The sequence below is a fragment of the Carettochelys insculpta genome, chromosome 5, assembly GCF_033958435.1.
Source record: "Carettochelys insculpta isolate YL-2023 chromosome 5, ASM3395843v1, whole genome shotgun sequence".
Taxonomy (NCBI): Eukaryota; Metazoa; Chordata; order Testudines; family Carettochelyidae; genus Carettochelys; species Carettochelys insculpta.
In genome coordinates this window covers 64,805,054-64,826,701 of record NC_134141.1, presented here as the reverse complement: position 1 = coordinate 64,826,701, position 21,648 = coordinate 64,805,054, and the positions used below count along the sequence as shown (strand labels likewise).

Below are 21,648 nucleotides of genomic sequence, written 5' to 3'. Positions count from 1 at the left end.
GCCCACACCCTGGGACGGAGATGGGGGTGAGGGGAATGTCAAAGAATCCACATTGAATACATCACCTCAAAAGAAGCACACAGTTACTTTAGGTAAAGTCACTGTATTCTTGAGTATGTGTCAGCAGGGATCCACTCTACGTGACCGGCAAGTAGCGTCCTCCTTAGAGGGTGACTGTCAGGGGCTCAGCTATAGCAAATGGATTCAAGTAATGCTTTTGCAAAATTGGCATCTGTCCTGGTAGCTGTGTAGCCACATCAAGTGCATAAGGTTTCACAAAAGTCTCTGGGATTGCTTCACATGGCTTCTCGACAGATCTCAGAGATGAGCATATTTGTGAAACAGGGCAGAGAAACTGCCTGCGTGCTAATGGACAGTGCTTTGATATTTCGAGGAAGAGGCTTGCAGGTCAACTTGTAGCAGGTAAAAACATATTATGAAATTCACTTACAGATTTCGAGACAAGACGTCTCGACCTTTTGATGCACTACATTTGGCCAACACCAAGAGGTGAGAAGGAAGCAGAGGGAGGCATTCTTTGGTCCTGTTGATGAATAAAGACAGGTATTAGACACATCTAGAGTATGAAGCTTCTTTTCTCCCAGCAGCAAGTGCAGTCTTGAGAAGCACACCTGGCAAGGTGATAAACTAGTTATGTGGAATTCTGAATGTCCACTTTAGGGATTAATTTAGAGTGTGATCTCATCACCACATGAAAGAATAGCAGGACGTGAACTTGCAGCTCACTGACTCTTCATGCTGATGTGACAGCTATGAAGAAGACAGTCCTAATGGTGGAAACGATAGAGTTCAAATGAGTTATGGAAGAAAAACATCATGATTCTAGGTGGTAACAGAGTCTCAAACTAGAAGGCAAGTATGGAGAAAAGGAATCTGGACATCACTGAGTGTGGAAGACCAAGTGTGATTGTACTGATTGCTTTCTGGTACTGCTGCCAGATAAAATTTAAGGGAAATAAAGATTATTCCTCCTTGTTTCAGGAGCACTGCTATAATACAAAAATTTGGCTGTCAGAGCATCAACTAGGTTCATTTTGCACTGCCCATGTGGACAATCTTTAAAGAACATGTCTTCTTGCTGGAGGGTTTCTGATTCTATGGAAGAATCTCATAGATCTACAAATGAATAGTCTCTTTCAGTCCTATTTGACAGGTTATTTTTGAACAGATGAGAAGGCATTGGGTGAGAGGAAAACCGGCAGGTCAGCTGCAAGAGATCTTACAGCCAAACTGCTTCAGACAGGCAGAGGGCATCATGACAACCACAGCTTTGCCTCATCAGATCTTAATCATCCTGGGGATTGATGGGAAGGCATTAAGTTGTACTTGATACCGCCAAAGTAGAAAGGCATCCAGAAGGGACCTGGAGTTCACATGGTCACTGGAGCAGAGTCCTTGCACTTGTTATTGTTCACCATCTTGAGAAGGCCTATAGTGCAACTTTTACCCTGGCGGAATAGGAATTCCAGGACTGATTTTGCATGACCACTCATGGCTGGTCACCAATTCTTGCTCTAGAAGCCTGTCAGGTCACTGTTAACCTCTGGTGTATGGAAAGATCTGAGAGTCACTCAGTGCTCACAGCACCAGTTCCAGACTCATGCACTTTCAGGCAGCAAATGGATGACTGAGTGATTTTCCTCTTGTTTTTACAGTATATAGCTGATCTGTTGCATTCCATGATCTGCCCCACTACTTTTCATAAGCCTGGTTGGATCACCTCATAAGCCAGTAGGATGACTCTCAGTTTCAAGTCATTCATATATAGTTTCAGATTGTTCTGAGCCCAGGAACCCTAAATGCTTGCATGCAGTCCATGCAGCATATCAAATTGACCCTGATGCATCTATAACACAGTCAGGGAATAGACTGAAAAGGATACTTCCTTTATACATTTAGCTGGTACAGCTGCTGCTCAAGATCCCACATGATATAAGTTGGGACTGAGATTCCTTTAGTTATAATACATCTGGATGAAAAGCAGACAGTGTTGTTGAGACAAAAATCAAAATCTGGCAAGCAATAGCGTGTATTTGTATGTGGACACACACTTTGGGTACTGGTCAAACCTAATGCTTGTACACTACCTACAACGAAGACTGGAATCCATCATTGGGAAGAAAGGCTCTCTCTGTAGTAGAGTGGCACTTTTTTTGGAACTTTTATCGTCTGCACCAGTATGAGACAGCTTCCCGTAGTTTACTTGGGGCCCCATCTATGAGAGCAAGAAGATGATGTGATTCAGGGCTGTTTCAGTGTCCTCTTGAGGCCTGCTCCAGACCATCTAGCCTCGATGCAGTCAAAGATCTTTGTTTCCATAGCTGCACTGGCATGACAATTAAACACTTGGCAAACACTCTTAATGCTATGGATAGTCTGAAGTTCTGTACAGGTCACACTGTGAATCTTAAATACTTCCTGTGGACCAAATGTATGTCAACAGGGAAGTCTGTGTCTTTACCTACAAGCAAACAGCCATGCACCAGTCTTGGGCTTGGAGTGAGGACATGATGGAGTCAAGTATTTCAGTAAATTCTTTCACATCCAGCATTCTATTATTCAGAACTCTCAAATAACTGGAATTTTAACAATAAGTAAATTTTAATTACGTTTTCCGTAAGTACAATATAGTGAGAATAAATACAAATAAATACAGCAAATACAGTGTAAGTCTACAGTGTACAATACTACTGTTGTTGGTAAATAAAGTACTCTGCACACATTTGTGTTTGTTTCTTCATATCCAGTTTTGCTTTGTGTTAGTGTTTTGCCTTGCTAGGTATACTTCTCTGTTATTTAGAATGTTTGAACAATCAGCAACCTCACAGTCCCATGGCTGCTGGATATGAAAGAGTTCACTGTACAGTCTTGAGCCTGAGATAGCATATATGTACCTTGAATCTCCTCGGGTCTAGGACAGTACAAAAAGCTCCTCTTTTTTCTTTGGTGTAAGATTACAGTGGGACTTGGTCTCTCTTCCCTTGTATTCTTAAGGAACCTTTGCTCTAGCTGCTAGGTGAAGCAATCTGGGCATTCTGGAATTGTAAGGGGTAGCCATGGGCAATGACCTTCTATACTCATCTGTCTGATATTATCAACAGATCACACCTAGGGGAAAGAGTGATGCAGTTGCTAAAGGGCTTGCTCTGTGCACTGATTTCAAGGGCTATGCTTAGGCATATGCAGAGTACACACTCTCACAGAAACCACTAAATTTGGGGTACCAATGTGCCCCAAATTAAGTAATGCCTGTAATAGGAAGGGGTTTCTGGACATAGCTAAGGAAATCAACCCAAGGTATGTTTGCTTGAAACTGGGCCACTTACGGCCCCAGGCTGGAATTTCCTTCTTACTAAGGCAAATCCAATCAGCCACAAAAGTATCTCTTCCAGCCCACTGGCCAGCCAGAAGCCACACAAGCAAACCCACAGACTTCCCAGCTGCTGTACCAGCCCACACCAACAACCCTCAAGTTAGGTAAGTGGTTTTTAAAATCTATTTCACCAATATCATACAGGTTCTCCAGTGCCCCAAAGAGTCCAGCCACAGTCCCGGGTCAATATATACTTGGATTTTACCCCAATTAACCCACTTACCAACCCTTCAGATCTAAACAGCTAAAGGTTTATTAACAACAACAACAAAAGGGAACAGGATTAGAGAGAAAAATTATTAAAGCAATACTTCACATAAAGCAATTACAGCAATTAATGCAGGTCAGCAATGTTATATGCTGATCCTTACAAGTATCCGAAAGTACACTCCATAAGGAGCGTGAATAGTCTTAGTTACTGGAGAATTGCAGATCTGGTCAGCAGGTGTCAGCATGCTGGAACATGGATCTTTGGAACAGGAACAAAGACCAAGTTCAAGAGGGACACTGCTAGGTCCACTTTATTGTTTTTTCTATGGAGGGAAAATCCCACTCCTCTCCCATAGGTCTTGGCTTACCACCTGACCAGGTGGGTTACTGTGTTGTGTTGCCATTTGTTGCAGCCCAAAAGGAAAGTCCCACAATTCCGATATGCGTATTGGCCATCTAGGCCTTTGTCTTTATTGTCCAATGCCCTGGCTGCAGACGCCGCCAACCACGCCTCCCATTGTGTATCTTAGTACTAAAACATTGCTAACATGACTACAGAGCTAAAACCTAAACTCTACCTACAAACATGATACAGACATATAAGTAGACTACACAGATTCAAGGCGTTCTCAGCTTTCATTAGACACCTCACATAGTCCCCAGCACAATATCTGGTGCCAATAGATACACTAGGCACATAAAATGACTTCCATATCCAATATAAAACTCCAGTCACATGACAGTGCCCTATGTTGCTAATGCCTAGTGCTGGCCGACTCAGATATCTCCAGTCTTCCACCTTGCAGTCTCTGCTCTGCCTCCCAGCCCCTGCAAGTCAATTCCCCAGCCCTCTGCTCTGCCACCTGGTCCTGGCAACCGCAATCCCCAGGCCTGCAGCTCTAGTGGGTTGTACTGCTTTCCTTTCTGCCTGTTCCCACCAGCCTCCCTCCCCTGTTCCTGCCTCTGCAGGCCTCAGTACAGTCCTCTCCCCCTACAGAATTGCTGCTGTGCTCCTTGCGGGGGGATGGCAAATGCAGGTGCTTGGGCTGTATAGAGCACCAGAAGTCAAAAGGATGGTTCTGCTGATTTCCATGTAAGTTTCAAGAACAACAAGAAGTCCTGTGGCACCTTATAGACTAACAGATATTTTGGAGCATAAGCTTTTGTGGGCTAAGACCCACTTCATCAGATGCAGGAGTGGGCATTGGGGGTGGTGGTTCAGAAGGGTATTTAAAGAGTGGGTCCTAGTAAAAGGGAGGGCCAGAGCTGACAAGGTCTATTCAGTCAAGGTGGAAATGGCCCATTATCAGCAGCATGTATCAAATGAGTCAAAAACAAGTCAGATGAGACAGGGGGATATGGCCCATTGTCAGAGTCTAATGTGGAGATGTTAATACCCACAGCAGAAAAGCTGCTTTTGTAAGGGGCCAGCCACTCCCAGTCTGTTTAATCCTTGGTTGATGGAGTCAAATTTGCAAAGAAATTGCAGCTCAGAGACTTCTCTCTCCATTTGATTTTTGAAATATCTTTGTTTTAGGACTGCTACTTTTACGTTTGTTACTGAGTGTCCAGGGAGATTGAAATGTTCTCCCACAGATTTCTGCACATTACCGTTCCTGATGTCCGATTTATGTCCATTTATTCTTTTACATAGCAACTGTCCAGTCTGACCAATGTAAATTGCAGTGGGGCATTGCTGGCACATATTATATTAGTAGATGTGCAGGTAAAGGAGTCCCTGATGGTATGGTTGCTCTTAGGTGCTGTGATGATACTGCTGGTGTAAACACAAGAGCAGAGTTGGCAGCAAGGTTTTTGCAGAGATTGGTTCCAGGTTTAGAGTTACTGTGTTGTGATCTATAGTTGCTGGTGAGATTTTGTTTAAGGTCAGCAGGCTGTCTGTAGGCGAGGACAGGCCTGCCCTTCCAATGTCTGTGAGAGTGAAGGATCATTGTCCAGGATGGGTTGCAGATCACTGACGATGCACTTGGGAGACCTTAAGTAGGGTCTGTATGTGATGGTTAGTGATGTTCTCTTTTTTTTCCTTGTGACGACTGTCTTGTAGCAAGTGACTTCTGGGTACCCGTCTAGCTCTGTCAATCTGTTTCCTCACTTCCTTAGGTGGGTATTGCAGTTTGAGGAAAGCTTGGTAAAGGTCTTGTAGATGTTTGTCTCCGCCTGATGGATCAGAGCAAATACAGTTGTACCTTAGTGCCTGGCTGTATACAATGGATTTTGTAGTGTGCCCTGGATGGAAGCTGGAGACATGTAGGTAAACATAGCAGTCCATGGGTTTTCAGTTTTCTTGTTGTCCTTGAAGATATAGACTAACATGGCTACCTCTTTGATATATGTAAGCTTCAATCAATCAGCCTGTTAAAATTTGCTAATGTATCATGTCAGAAAAGTCAAGAAGCAGGATCATGCTCCCGATGTTATACCTGTGCATTTCCTGGCCTGGTTCTGTGTCTTTGATAGGATGGATACATAGTGTCTGTGGGTGTGATAATTGAAGGGTGTTTGACATATGGAGGAATGCAGCACCCTAGCGAGGATAGGGACCCTGAAATAGATCCCTATCCATTCAGAAAGCAGCTCAGAACGCTTGAAGCACACTCTGCTTCTTTCTACCCTATCACCAATGCAGTGCATGATTTGGCTGGGACATCTCATGATGCATTCCAGTGTCCCTCTTTGTAAGAGTATGCAGTGCTCCACCTAGAGCTCCTGTCCAAGTACTCGCAATTAGCCATTTCAGCACCCTGCTCCAACACCTGAGATGCCAATTTTTAAGTCAGGGTCAATACTAGTGTCAATGTCAACACCCAACAACCTTTCACTGCAGGGATGGTCACCTGCAAATCAATGAAAGGTTGGAACATGCATGCTTGATAGTTAAAAGGATCTTCAAACTTGGTTCTTCTCAATCCAGTCCCTCTCTGAGATTGCACCAGGAGATGGAGTTTTAGCCTTGCATCCCTCAACTTGCAGATTCTTTCAGAAAATGAAAGGCAGACAAAGTACCTGCTTTGATTCAAGAGTCGCTCAAGAACAGACACCTACTGTACCTGTCTCCTTCAGTAGAACTAGTCCATTACCAGCCTGCCAAGTTTCAAGCCCACCATCCTAAGAGCCCATACAAAAGGTCGTGTATGGGAAAATCATTGTACAAGAGGATCAGCAAGCAACTTCTATTTGACAAATGCTATAACACACTAGTTATTACAGAATAAAAATAGTTAAGAGGAACTTCAGAGTGCTTGAACAAGCATTAAAAGAAATTTAGCCAGAGCTAAAGTCTAGAAAGTCAGCCATAAACTAGGTTCAATGTACAGCTGCTGCCTCTCCCTTTATGACCTTGTATGAGCACATAAGGTGGCACAGCACACGTGCAACCTTGAAGGATGCTATTAAAAAAAAAGCAACTAGTTTTGCATGCATGAGGCGCATCCTTGAATGGGACCTGCACAAACACACAACTGAATAATACAAGAAACCCTCAATTTAATGGACTAATGGTGGGGGGAAAGGGTGTCCATTAATGCCAAAACTCCATTCAATCTGCACCTGCAGGACTGGCAGCACCTTGCTTCATGTATCAGGGAGCGCTCCGTCCGACACCTGGGAGGAACGCAGTGGGCTGGGGAGAGACAGCAGAGCAGAGGCTCTGGGCTCCCCTGCCATGAACCACTCATCACCCACCCAAGGCTGGGCAGTCATGCAGAAACTAAGTTTCCCTGTAGCGGGCATTCCCCTGCCCAGGACTCTGGCTGGCAGGACATATGCCAGCTGTCCGGTCCGGGCACCTGCCCTTCTGTGGAGGGGGCAGAGCGCTCTTCCATGCTCAGCAGGTGGCTTACAACAAGTTTGCCACTCACCTGGCATTGGTGCAGTTGTTGTCTGGGGTGACTCTGAGGGGTTGGGGGAATAGAGAGGGCCTGCCTGGAACAAAAGGCCCTGGGCCCCACCGCACTGCTGCTGCCACTGCTACTACTGGCAGTGGTTGAGATGATGGGCAGAGTGGAGGGGACAGCCATGGTGACTCAGCACGCCTGAGCCTTCCACTCCCTCCACAACTGTGTGCAACACAACCAAACTCAGAGTGTCCCGCTCGCTGACTCACTTGCACAGCAGCCGCTCGCTCGGAGCCCTTCCCATCTGCAGTGGGGAGGGGGGTGGGGAACAGTGACTGCCCCCTCCAGCCAATGGGCCTGGCTCTCGGGAGCCATGACCCGGCTATTGGTTGCTGCCGCAGAGAAGTTGGCTGCTGCTGGGTGGGCGGGGGGAGAGGCACGGAACTCTTTATGGCTGTAATGGTGCCATATTGCCCCACAACGTACAAAAGGTCTGCAGAGCATCAACATTGCACAGCATTGTGAATGCGACACAGATGCTAAAAGTGCAAGAGCTGATAACCAGATAGTTTCCATAAATGCCAGTGGTCAACAAGAAAACTGTATCCCTTTTGCACATATTAAAATGAATGTCTTCCCACAATTTATTTCTCTTTCCAACTCCACTAAGGACTTATCTACTCTACCTCCCTACTTCGAAGGGAGGATGGTAAGTAGGGTGTTGTGAGTTTATTAATGAAGTGCTGCAGTGCATATGTAGAACTTTATTAAGCAAATTCCGCCCTCACAACAACTTTGAAGTGTTCAACTTCGAAGTGCTGGCTTGTGTGTAGTACCGGCGGGTGAGCCGTGGCTTTGAAGTAGTGGGGCAACTTCAAAGTCCCTTTACTCCTCAAAATACTTCAAAGTACCGGTGGGTGAGATGGGGCTAGATACAAGCCAGCACTTCGAAGTTTAACACTATGAAGTTGCGGTCGGGGGGAGGGGGCGGGGAGAGAGACGATTTGCTTAATGAAGTGTTGCATATGCACCACAGCACTTCATTAAAAAACTCCCAACACCCTACTTACCATCCTCCCTTTGAAGTAGGGAGGTAATGTAGACAGTGTAAGAATGATATTTTTAACACAGTAGCATTTATACAGCCCACCTGTTGTAAGGGACCAACTGAACCAGGCACTTTTAGAAATATATGAACCAGACCCTTCCGGCCCTTAAAAGCTTTCAGTTTAAACAGACATGATAAAGATTATCAAAAGAGGAAATATTATGCTCATCTTACAGGTGACCAAACGAGGCACTAAATGACTTACAATATATATGGAGATATACTTATCTCAGAGAGGTGAAGGGGACCTTTGGATGTCATTGAGTCTAGTCCTCTGCAGCCTTTGCAGGACCAAGCAACATCTCTGACAATTTTTTTTTAAATCTATTTGCCCCAGACCCCTAAATGGTCCCTGTAGCCAGACATGAACCCCCCCATTTGGCCTTTTCTTCTTCTCCCCCCCCCACTGGGAGAGACAGAGAGAGAAACAAGCAGGGGAGACAGGCAGCCTTTGATGTCCTGGGAACACAGGTGTGCTGTCTCGCCCAGCCTCTCTACTATACACAAAAACCAGACAGTGGATGGGCTAGCTAATGGCCGCCCGTCTGGCTGATCTTGGTAATTGACACTCCTGATCACTGCCCCAGGAAGAACAGGGAATCTCTGCCCATCACCTCCAAAGGTGCCCAACTGTCCACAATTCACAGGTGCAAATTGAGCCTTGCACCTTCCCTGGGAAACCTGGGGTTCAAACACATTCCTCCCGATTGGCTACTTGAGACCAGGAAAAAGCCTACGTGACAAAAGGGGTATAAGAGGGGTTTGGGAGCCCACCCCCTTTGAGTTCCAATCACCTACACCTGCTGGCCAGGTTTGGAATTGACTCCCGAGACTGGGGACGCCTGGTTCGTATCTACTTCTTCCCGAGGGATTGAGAGAAAGATTCTGGGCCACACCAGATCTATGAGGCAGGGGTAAGACTTATACCTGTATTACACTTATTTCCTACAGGAATTGAGGGAAATACTCTGGTTCCATCAGGTCTAAGAGGCAGTGGTGAAAATCACACCTGCAGTGTGCCTTTCTTGTGTACACAGTAATTGTATTAATTTAAGCTAGCTAGTTTGTCTAAAACTTTTCTTAAGTTAAATTGTGTTGTTTCCCCTTTAAAAACCACGAGTACTAACTTGTACTTTAATCATTTGTCTTAGTTAAATTGTTTCTATCTTTGTATAAATAAAAAGTAACTGTTAAAGCCTCTCTAAGTGTAATTTTCCTCTTGCTGCTGTACCCGAACTAAACACAAACCAAAGAACCCAGCCTGCCCTGGCTGCTTAGCGTAGCTGCTGGTGCGGCATCACCCCCTTTGCCCCACCAGACCCTTAGCTGGCACCTGGGCATCGGCTCACAGTCCCCTCAAGGATTGAGCTCACAACCCTGGGCTTAGCAGGCCAATGCTCAAACCACGAAGCTATTCTTCCCCCACAAAACTGTAACAGAGTCTAGAACTGAACCCGCGTCTCCAAGTACAAGGTTTAATTTTCTTTGGGAGTTTTAGCCACCATCACAGCTATTCCAATAACCAGTGCAACTTATCCCTCACTTTGCAGTCATGCTTACCCCAGTGTACCACACCTACACTATAGGCTAGCTATTGAGCAGCTACACTGCTGTAGCTACACCAGTGCATTAAAAGCCATAGACAGTACTAAGAGCAGAGGTGTGACTTGTATCACAAGGAATCTAACAAAACAGATGCAAAATTAAAAGAATTGACCATTTTTACCAAGTATGATAGTAACTATGTAAACGAATGCATAATGCAGTCAGTTCAAAATTGACAGGTTACACTACTTCCGCTTGTAAAAACAACGCTTTGCTTCAGATACTTGTAGCCCTTCATAGCTGAACAGGTGTGTAGACAAAGTAAGATATGAAAACTCCAGAAAAAATAGAAAGCCTTCTTGACTCAAGATATGAGAGCCCTACATCTACTTAACCTTCCAATTACAGTTACATGTGGTACTAAGAGAGGGGTGCGATGACGGAAACTATGGAGCAGCAGCAACGGAGTTGAAGAATACGTCAAGCTTTAACTGAGTCTCATGCTGGTGCTGCTTCCTTATTATAATTTCCCTAAATGTAAAGAAGTGTGCATAATAAGGCTGCCCTTCGGGGTCAGATGACAAGCCAATGTAATTAATTATGCACTCTTACAACAGAGAGTTTTAGTTTGGTAACCATCTGTTCTTCCTCCTCCTCCACTTCACTCTCCTCTTCTTTCTCTTTGGCAGCAAGAACTTCTTCTGAAATCTCCCCTTCAGTCAACATGTGGTACCCAGGATCACCCTCATCACCATCTAACCACTGCAGAACATCACTCTCAGTTGTGTCTTTTTCTCCAAATGCTAGCTGTACCACACAACACGGTTAGGAACAATAGGTGAGATGGAGGCGCACACCATCTCAGTCTCACATGCAACCCGCCCCCCTCCACCCCGGCAGCTCCTCTGGCCCTGGCGGCTCTTAATCCAAAATAGGCTCTGTTGTGTGTAAACACACTATATCAGAGTAAGTTTTGCTTATTCTGGGGCTTCTCTGTAATTTAGATGTATTGTTCCAGAATAGTTTATTTTGAAATAATGCCAGAATAAGCTATTCCACAATAATTGCTATGTAGACTACCCTTAGGCCTTGTCCAAACAAGAAGTCTCTGTCCACATAAGTAACTGCTCAGCAAAACTTCTGCTGACAGACTGAATCTACACTTTAAAAGCAGACTGAAAGAACAATCCACTCTGTTGACAGAGAGCAGCCAGACTGCCCACCCCTCTCAAAAGAACGGCTAACCAGAAGCTTTGCAAACAGGGCTGCCTGGTGAACCAGAAGCTCTGTCAGTCAACAAAAGGGCCGTGGAGCATCTATATGACTGTTCTGGGGACAGAACACTGTTGAGAGTCGTGTTATACCTGACCAGACTGAGGTATAACTTTGCCAGTGGATGTGCTGGGTTTTGTCAACAAACTGTTAACAATGAGCATTTGCTGTGTAGATGCTGTGGTTTTTTCCAGCAAAAGTCCAGTTTTGAAAAGAAAAACTGTAGACATGGCCTTAGTGTCCTACTAAATTCCCTGTGTTAATAAGTGCTCATCAACATGAGTATTACAACTGAGCCCTAAAAGAATTCTTTTCTCTGAGCAACAGGCAGCTGAGACATGGTTGTGGGTCCATGAATGCTGCAATGAAGTGCTTGGTCATCTGTCAGCTAGAGGTTGTCACTCCTGAACCCTTGTTCACTTTTATTTAAGGCACAACTGTTATCAGAAAGAACTGTTACTATCTGTAACTACCTGTCAAAAAAAAAAAAAAAAAGGAAATGGGCAAGGAGCAGAGAGAAAAATACATTTGTCTTGGAAAACATGAAAGATTTTGACGAAGAATACCATGCACACTTCCAGAATAACAACACTTAAAGGGAGTTCAAGTGATTCACAGCAAAGAACCAACCTTTCTGAGCAACCAGGCTGGTATCTGAAAGAAATTACCAAATTACACAGACGAAAGATTAACAGCTTGCCCCCCTTTTCTCTATTCCTATCATTGTAAGAGATAGCCATCTATGATAATTAGGGTGCTCTTAACAACCACAGCTTGCTTGGCCAGTAGTTTAAAGGTCCCAGTTTAATCACCTATATTTTGATAGCGGTTTTAAAAGCTGGCCTTGGGAACTTTAGGCTAGAGAGTGCTACATAAAACATGTTTATGGATGGCCTTTGAACTTCAACTCTAAGTTTAAACAGAACTGGGCAAGCCCAATGTTCCATTAATGTGTTTTTATAACTAGTATCTTTGCAACATCAACAACAACAAAAATACAACAAGTAAAAAGTTGGACTATTTTAAAAAAAACTTTAGGATTTCAATTTAGAAATAGTTTTAGAATAATTCGCCTTTTGGATATCACACCTATGGTTTTTATCTAGCTCTGGATAGGTCTTCTATTTATAGCTCTTGCAGATCATTAAAACTTCAGTGAAGATTGTGTCAGCATTCTGCCATTCTTACAAATCTTAAGAATTAATGCTGTGTGTCATTTTCAAATGCAGAAATTATATGTTGTGCATTTTTAGCGGTTAAGATTTACTCACAGCATAAGGGGCTTATACAAGGTGGATTTGCCATACTACACTAACCACTAGTTTCTTACTGTCATGAGGTACACAAGCGATCGAAAGAGTGAAAATAAGACGTGCATGTGATGATATTTATCACTTTCACTCTACAGCTGACTACAAGGATTGGCAGTGAAGCTAGTGGGAGCTATGGGAGGAAGGAGCAGGTTTTTTTTTTTAAAGTTGTATTGCACAGTGACCAAACTTTCTGAGCCACACACAATGATCTTCATAAGCTCAGTAGCTGGGGCACACCTGTTCAGGCTTATGATTTCTGCCCCTCCCCTGCTAAAGCCTGAAGCCCCACCAGGTGCCCCAGCATGGCCGACACACTGAGATCACCCTTCCTACTGGGCAGAAGCCCTGACACCGACCTTGCTACTGGCAGAAGCCCTGAGACATCCACCACCCCTTCCTGCTGGGCTGAAGCCCCTAGTCTAACACCACACTGCAAAGCAGAGGTCCCTGCTCCACTCTGATATGTGGAGAATGGGCAAGGGGAGATGGGGGCTCCATGAGCTGCATTTTAATGGCAAAAAAGCCACTCGAGGCTCCCAAGCCACAGTATATAACCAACCAGCTAAATGGACTACTACAGGAGAGTTCCAAAAATTCTCTTTATAGTAGATTATACAGTATAGGTTTTCAGAAACAAAATGATTACTTCACCCAAATACACTTCCACAAATCAATCTTCAAAATGTTTCTTTTTTGAATGCAGGTTGCTAAATCTATGTTTCTGAAGTGGTACATGGGGAGTTTCAGCTTAAAGACCACTTTGGTCTGAATACAGAATGGAGACCCTGAAGCTTAGCAGAATGTCAGCTTTTCAGACATCTAAAACCTCTTCATTCAACACAATTTGCAGCAGCTAAGTCTCTCTCTCTCCCTACACACCTTGCCTAGCTTTTAAAATAAATGCTTTTACAGCAGTAAGTTACAGATAGTATTTACAGGTTATTATTTAAATACTGTCTCTCACAACAAGCTGTATGCAGAAAATTTTAATTAGGTGTCTTTTCAAGTGATCATTTCTGACTGAAGCAGAAATACCTTGTGTATTAGTGGAATGAAAAATGGGTTGGTTAATATTTTAAAATTAAAACCCCCTTATACGCAATGAGGCATTTCTGGCTTTCAATACATCAGCAGATGTTAATATTGCACCATAATCTGAGAAGGAAAAAGATGGTAACTCATGACAAGGTCCTCATTATGTATTCATCCCCTGGATTTTTTAAACCATTACTATCTCATATTTGTTGTTAAAGATATATAAGTTAGTACATTATTTTTACCACTTAAGATGCTACATTAATATATATTTTAAATCTTACCTGTCTTCATCTTTGTTTGAGCTAGATAAATTCCTACTGCATTCTTCAAATTCATCCCAGAAAGCACTATCATCTACTAGAGGTGTTCTTTCTTGGATGGTTACTTTTTTTTTTAAATCATTTTTTGTTTTCTTTTGAGCACCTTCATAGTCTCTTGGGTCAAAGAACATACTGGAATTCATCTTTTCCTTGTTATTTCTGAAGGCACATCCTCCACTGCCTTGCTGGGCTTCAAAAATTTCACTCCTCCTTCTAGTCCCGCTTCTCTCTTCATCATCACTATTAAGAAGTTTTTTTCTCTCCAACGGGGTTACAGCATTTTGTTTTCTAACTTTAGGTCTCACTACCAGTTCAGGTGAATTTCCTTGATCAGTCTTGTCAGCACTCATGTCATTATAAATCCCCACAGGTGTCCTTGCAGCATCAGCTATAATTTTCCCCTGTTGTGTTTCACAAGAGGCATTACCACTTAAATTATTTATTATAGCTTTATCTTCCGCAGAGGACTTCTGAAATGTCCTATTAGTTTGATGGCCAAGATCAGAGTCTATGTTAGAATCTCTCATTGAAGGCACTAGCCCTAGCTCTTCAAAAACTTCTCTGGAAGCACTGTGATTAAAAGCAGACAATCGTGATTCAATGCTACTGAATGACTCTACCTCCTTCTCCAACTCGGAAAGCATGTGATCTAGCGTTTCTTGAAATAAGCCTGCTTCTTCTTTTGCTAAGGAGAGATCAACCTGTCCACCATCATCCTCTCCATCACTGCTATCTGGCTCATAGGAGTCAATGTTTACAAAAGCAATTCCATTCTGACCTTTCAGATCACTACACTTGTCCGAAATATGCTCTACACAGTCTTCATGAATTTTATCAGGATTCATACTGCCCCTTGAAGTTTGGTTGCCTTCCTGATTGTAGCATACTGGAGAAAATGGTGATGTGTTTTTCTCGACCGTTTGCCTCAATACAGTTCTACAAACAGGAACTTCAGAGCCATCATTCTGCAATGAAGGTTCATCTGATAATGCAGAGCAAACTTGAAGCAACGGACTGGGACCTTCATAGAAAATTGCAAGAAAGAATACATTGGAGTGATTGAATTGTATATAAAGTCTCTCGTTAACAATGATTGCTTATGAAAAAGCTGGCAGTTAACTAAACAACTGTGCTACGCAGGCACGTTTACCAGAGATCAGACATGCTTACCACAGTTATTTTTATGTGCAGCTAATACATCTTTGTTTGCATTTATTAAATTAAGTTGAAATGTACAAACCTAAATAATACCATTTCAGCTTCACTCATGACAGCAGCAGAAGACTAAGGCTGTGTTTACACTACGAAAATAACTTTGAAGTTACTTACTTCGAAGTAAGCAACTTCGAAGTTTAACTTTAACTTCGAAGCAGGGTGTGTGTAGACACTGAACTTCGAAGTTGTGCACTACTCCATTCCTGGGAATTGGGTAAGGACTTCGAAGCTGGGCTCCCCACTTCAAATTTAACTTTGAAGAAAGGGAGATTTGTGTAAATTCTCTGCTGGCTACTTCAATGTAGTGCTAAACTTCAAAGTTAACTTCGAAGTTAGTTCCTAGTGTAGATTCCCCTTAAGAGTGCTATACATAAAAACACATTTGCAGGAACCCTCTTTAAATTAACAAGATGTCTTGTGGCGCCTTATAGACTAATAGATTTCTTGGAGCATAAAGGTTTTATGGCAAAGACCCACTTCATCATGCATCTGACAAAGTGGGTCTTTGCCCACAAAAACTTATGCTCCAAGAAATGTGTTAATTTATAAAGGTGCACAGGACTTCTTGTTGTTTTTGTGGGTACAGACTAACATGGCTACCCCTCTGATATTTTTCACTTATTTAAATTGCCTCCCGATAATGGATGCTTCGGATAAGAATTATAGGAATTTAGTGTTTCAAAAGGTAAGGAAACTAAAAAAAATTGCTGCTGCTACTAATACTGCAAATAGACTATTCTTACATGAACTTGCTACAAAGCACATTCTGCAAGGACCTGAAGAAGCAATTTACTGATAACCTTATACTTGCAAGCAAGAAAACCAGCCTTGATTTACAAGGATAAATTAATAAATGAAGTAAATGTGAAAGCTTCAATGGGCAGCAATGATTTCACTGCAGTAAAGTTTAATACACGTTGAACCTCTCTAATCTGTTACTCTCAAGACTTGACTGGTGCCAGATGAGAGAATTTGCTAAAGCATGGGAGATCAATATTGTCTAGCAGCATCACCAACACTTCCACTGCTTAATGGGCTCTTAGAAGACATCTGGGGGTAACTTACAGCTAAGGAACAGCACAGAACACAGAGCCAGGACTGGCGGCTATAAACAAACCTTGTGGGACTGTGGGAAACTTGGCCACACTCACAAATGGTTGTCCTGCTAACTAAAATCACATTAGATTACAGATGCTGCTGGACACGAGAATTCTCAATTAGAGAGGTTCAACCTGTTGAAACTGAGGATAGACTCCTATGTTGTAAAATGAAAATGAACATCGAGAATGCAAACTTTAAACTAAGCGGAAAAACAACAGGAAAAGGGTTGAATAAGTATAGCACCTGATCAGTTTTTACAGTGAACAGTGACCCAAATCTTCAAAAAGTTTATACATTTTTGCATACCTCTGCATATGCAAAATCGAGGTTCAAACATTTATATTCAAGTTTGCATGGAAACCTCAAGTGGCATGTAAAATTGAATGAATGCACTTATGCAAGTTAAACCACTCTTAGAAGCACAGAACGTACGTACACATCTGAGAAAAAAAATCTGAATAAAGAAGAATGAAATATGTATGATTAATGGATGTATGCAAATATATTTTAAATATATGGGGCGTACTATATAAACAGATAAGGTGTAAATTGGAAGATTAAGAAAAGCTTGAATTAAAAATGCTATACATTGTGTAAATACATGAGAAAACTAGGGAAATGTGATCCAAAGGAAATTATTATAAGGTGGGTGCACAATTAATTGAAAGACTGTATTCAAAGAGTACTTTTCAATGGTTTGTTGTCAAATTGGGAGGACACATCTAGTGAAGTCTCATGGGGTCAGTTCTGGGTCCAGCACTATTAAATATTTTAATTAATGACTTGGATAACAAAGTGGAAATCATGCCGAAAACAAATCTGCAGATGATAATAAGCCAAGAGGGAACGCAAGCACTTTGCAGGACAGGTTTAAAATTTAAAATGACTTTGGTAAGTTATAGCAGTCTTCCAATATGTTAAGGGTTGAGAGAAAAGTTGTCAATTGTTCTCCAAATCCACTGAAGCCAGGACAAGTAATTGGATTAATCCACAGCAAGAGAGATGTAGGTTAGACATTATGAAAAACTTACTAACCACAGGGCTAGTTAAGCTCTGGAACAAGCTTCCAGGGGAGGATGCGGACTCTCCTTGATAGGAAGCTTTAAAACCCAAGGTGGATAAACACCTGTCAGGGATGACCTGAGTTTAGTTAGTCCCCTAGCAGCACAAGGGGCTAGATGTGATTACTTCTCAAGATCTCTTCCAGCCTACATTTCAATTATTAGAATTAAGATGGATGCTTGAGACCTTTGCATTATAGAGACTCAGCTTTCTGCAGTATTCTGAATTATAAGTAGCACAGACAGCGTCACCTCCAATTATGGCAGCCCAACATTTTAGTTTCATTCTTCACTGTTATCTGAAAATAGATGTGGCATGTCAGAATGGGCGAGTTGATAGCACTTTCATTTCGAGAACAGAAGGATGATGTTTCCCTAAACTAGAATTTGAGCTTATATGGCATCTTGTCACTGCAATATTAAAAAGGTGCCGCCTTTGATGAAATATTCAACTGAAGAGCCTTCCATTTATCCCTTGTGACTGTTTAAGTTGATATTGAAGAGGGCATGGAACTTAGCAGGAGCTAAGGCTTATGTTTTGGTCAGTATTCCTAGCATAAAATGAGAATCAGCTTGGAAACATGCAAGATCATATATCTAGGAACAAAATAATCCAAAACACAAATATTCAATGACAGAAAAAAAATACAGAATATAGAAAGGTCAAGAAGAGATTTAAGGGCAACAGACATGTGTTTACAAGGTAATAGAGAAGCGAAAAAATAAAAATGAAATAAAAAAACAATGAAATTATGAGCTATATTTATAATGAGTTACATCATAGAATAGGGAAATAATATTCCTTTTACCATATACCTTCTCAGAACACCCAAAAATATGTTCGGTATGGGCATTTTATTATTTAAAAAGATAATTACAAACTAGAGTAAGTTTAGACAAAAAAGCAACACAAATAGACATGGGGTTAGCATTGATTTATGAGAAGAACTAAAATGCAAATAAGGTAATTAATTGCATACAACTATGAACATTTAAAAGATGGATACAAAAAAAGGTGAACAAGAATTTCTTCAAATAATCAAAAATGGTTCCATAAATAATGGAATGCAATACGAAGAGCTTCCAAAAAGTGAGATATTTTGTTTTGTGGAATATTTTCTTAGGTGAAAGAGTGAAAACCACATTACGGCTACATCTACACGTGCCCCAAACTTCGAAATGGCCACGCAAATGGCCATTTCGAAGTTTACTAATGAAGCGCTGAAATGCATATTCAGCGCTTCGTTAGCATGCGGGCTGCCGCGGCTCTTCGAAATTGACGCGCCTTGCCGCCGCGCGGCGCGTCCAGACGGGGCTCCTTTTCGAAAGGACCTCGCCTACCTCGAAGTCCCCTTATTCCCGGGAATATTCTTATTCCCCTTATTCCCGGGAATAAGGGGACTTCGAGGTAGGCGAGGTCCTTTCGAAAAGGAGCCCCGTCTGGACGCGCCGCGCGGCGGCAAGGCGCGTCAATTTCGAAGAGCCGCGGCAGCCCGCATGCTAACGAAGCGCTGAATATGCATTTCAGCGCTTCATTAGTAAACTTCGAAATGGCCATTTGCGTGGCCATTTCGAAGTTTGGGGCACGTGTAGACACAGCCTACATGGCTTGTTTAAGACTAGACTTCTACACACATTTATTAATGTGCAATAGATTCAAAAGAGGAGGGAGCATACATATGATCTAGTAGGTCATTCTGAAGTTCTAGATTCAATTATTCTAACTAAATGCTACTTTACATTACTCAGGAATAATTGATGAAGTTAAAAACATTCATAATAAAGTAAAAATAATGACCATTTTCTATCAAATATATTTTTCTTTCTTATACTTTTCTTGTAAAAATTAGTCTACCGTCAAATTAATTTCTGGGTGTATTCTGCTAAGTTAATGGACTTATACGATGAGCATTTGGCTCATAAAATATCAAGTGTTCTGCTTCTTACTTCTCTTTGAGGCAGCATATAAACATTAAGTATTTTTTTCTCTTATAGGCCACAGTAATTAGAGAATGCAGTGCCCACATAAGATGGTAAAAATGTCTGTAATATATTCCTGGTTACAAATTACATGTTTTATAAAATGTTATTAAATTTGTATCTTATGCTGCTCTTATGCTGCTTTAAATTTATTTTAGGAATTAAATTTAAACGTTTCAAAGTAAATATTACTTTTCATTAAATTTCACATTGAACTTTTTGATGCAGAATGTATGATCTCATTTTTTCATGATTTAAAAATACTCTACACATTTACATCTCCCCCTCACCCCAAGAAAATGTCTCAGTTTGAAATGACAGAGCACGCACATAAAGACTTCTCTTTTTGAACATCGCCTAATTCTAGTCCTTCACATTCTCCATTCTGTTGGCTGGAATTTCTCTCTTGATTCATCAAAGATGGTCTAAAACTGACATACGCATGTCTTCTTCCATATCTTCTCCCTGTAATCGTCTGATATCCTCCTGCTGGTTTGGGCCAGGCAGGTTTGCCACCTTCTTGGCCCATTGCTGCAATAAATAAAACAGGAAAAGCTGAATACATAAGAGGGATGAGAAAACAAAATCCATTCCATCCTCTCCTACACTTTGATGCAAGGTAGTTTTGAGAAAGAAATTATTTTCCAGTTTTCCTCTTTAAAGTGTTGACGTGCAGTGGCATGAATATTTAAAAAAAATCTATGTATAATCAATAAACACTAACATCTTAAAGTTTAGTTCTTTTGATGCTAAGGGCATATCAAATATACTTTAAATCAGACTTTGGTCTTATTTTAACTATTATTTACTGATTAGAGCCTGTCAGAATAAAAAGACTGAGCCGTAAATAAAGGCTCAAAAACAAACAGTGGGCCAAATTCATCTCTAGTGTAATTCAACTCAAATCACGAATTAATTTAACAGGAAATGTTGCTCTAACCCTGATTTCTATCATTCCTCATCCCTTTCATTCCTATGTGTGATATCAGTGCCTCAATCTGCAATACTCAGCACTGTCAAGTTAGGGCTTGGTTATTTGATAAACCATCCGAAGCAATATTATGAGCTACTTACTTTCCAGTGCAATGTATGCAAAGGCTTTGCTTAAATAACATTATTTTAATTTAACAGACACACAAACACACGGGGGGGGGCAGAAGTTACTGAACAAAATATACTCACACTTTATATAAACTTAACATTTTGTCATAATGCTACAAAAGTCTAATTAAGAAAAGCTTTAAGAGCAATTGTAGTGTGCATTAATTATTTCTGAAGAAGTGGTAATTTAAGAATTGCTGCCTCAAAGAGGGAAAAAAGTTACTTGTATGAACCAGGTAAGGCAACTACTGAAATAGGGCAGAACAGCACATTGTACAATCCACCCTGTGAAGTCAACAGATGATATCTAAATTTCAGATCTTCACTGCAAACACCTTCTGGTTCATGTGATTAGGCTTTTTCCTTATAATGTAAAAAAATACAAACAAATAACATAGAACACTCAATTGCTTTCAATAAAATGACAGGCATTACTGTTAATCTGATACAAACATAAAAAGTTTTATTACAAGCGCAAGTATTGTTGAAAATAAGGCCATCAGTAGTAATAACACAAACATTAGCTAATCTCTCTCATTTGGGAAAAAATATTAGCACTCAAATCACATCTTGAATAAACATTTCAGGTCACAACAGGGTATTAATGGGTTCTTTACATTAGGTAACTTCATTAAGCATAGCCATGGCAAGGTAATAACCTATATGAGATTCTAATATGGTAATAAGACCCATGCTAAATGGATCCTACTTACTTTACCGAGAAGGTATAAGATAAGTCAAAGGTATAAGAAAACTTTAAGTAATGGGAAAAAGTTAGTATACGATCATAAAAAAGTTTCTGGTGCAATATTAACATCAGTTGCAGTCTGCCTGACACAATAATGGTCATGCTGAATCATTTTCTCAAACAATTAATGTAATTAACAGTCCGGTAATTTAGAGGTTCAGTGCTTTCTTTAGGGTTCAATATATGTAATTTTTCTAGTCAATAGGTCACCTTTAACTTTCCTGGATATTTAACTACAGTTTGAACATCTCTTGTCTGGACCTGACCAGTGCCGGGTGAGAGAATTTGTTGGGAGATCAACGTTGTCTAGCACATTACCAACACTTCCTCTGCTTACTGGGCTCAGAGAAGATATTTGGGGTAAATTATAGCTAAATAACAGCACAGT

General features: G+C 41.4%; 1 protein-coding gene across 3 annotated transcripts in view; it reads right to left on the bottom strand.

The window, feature by feature from the left end:
- PJA2 (praja ring finger ubiquitin ligase 2) overlaps positions 1–21,648 on the bottom strand; it is a 69,224-nt gene that overhangs the window by 33,711 nt on the left and 13,865 nt on the right. For all 3 annotated transcript variants that reach the window (XM_074995244.1, XM_074995245.1, XM_074995243.1), the window contains exons 2-3: positions 19,742–19,942; positions 14,016–15,075 (exon numbers count right to left, since the gene is read on the bottom strand). In XM_074995244.1, coding sequence (XP_074851345.1) covers positions 14,016–15,075; positions 19,742–19,940 — 1,259 coding nt within the window. In that variant the 5' untranslated portion in view covers positions 19,941–19,942. The remainder of the gene's footprint in view (positions 1–14,015; positions 15,076–19,741; positions 19,943–21,648) is intronic.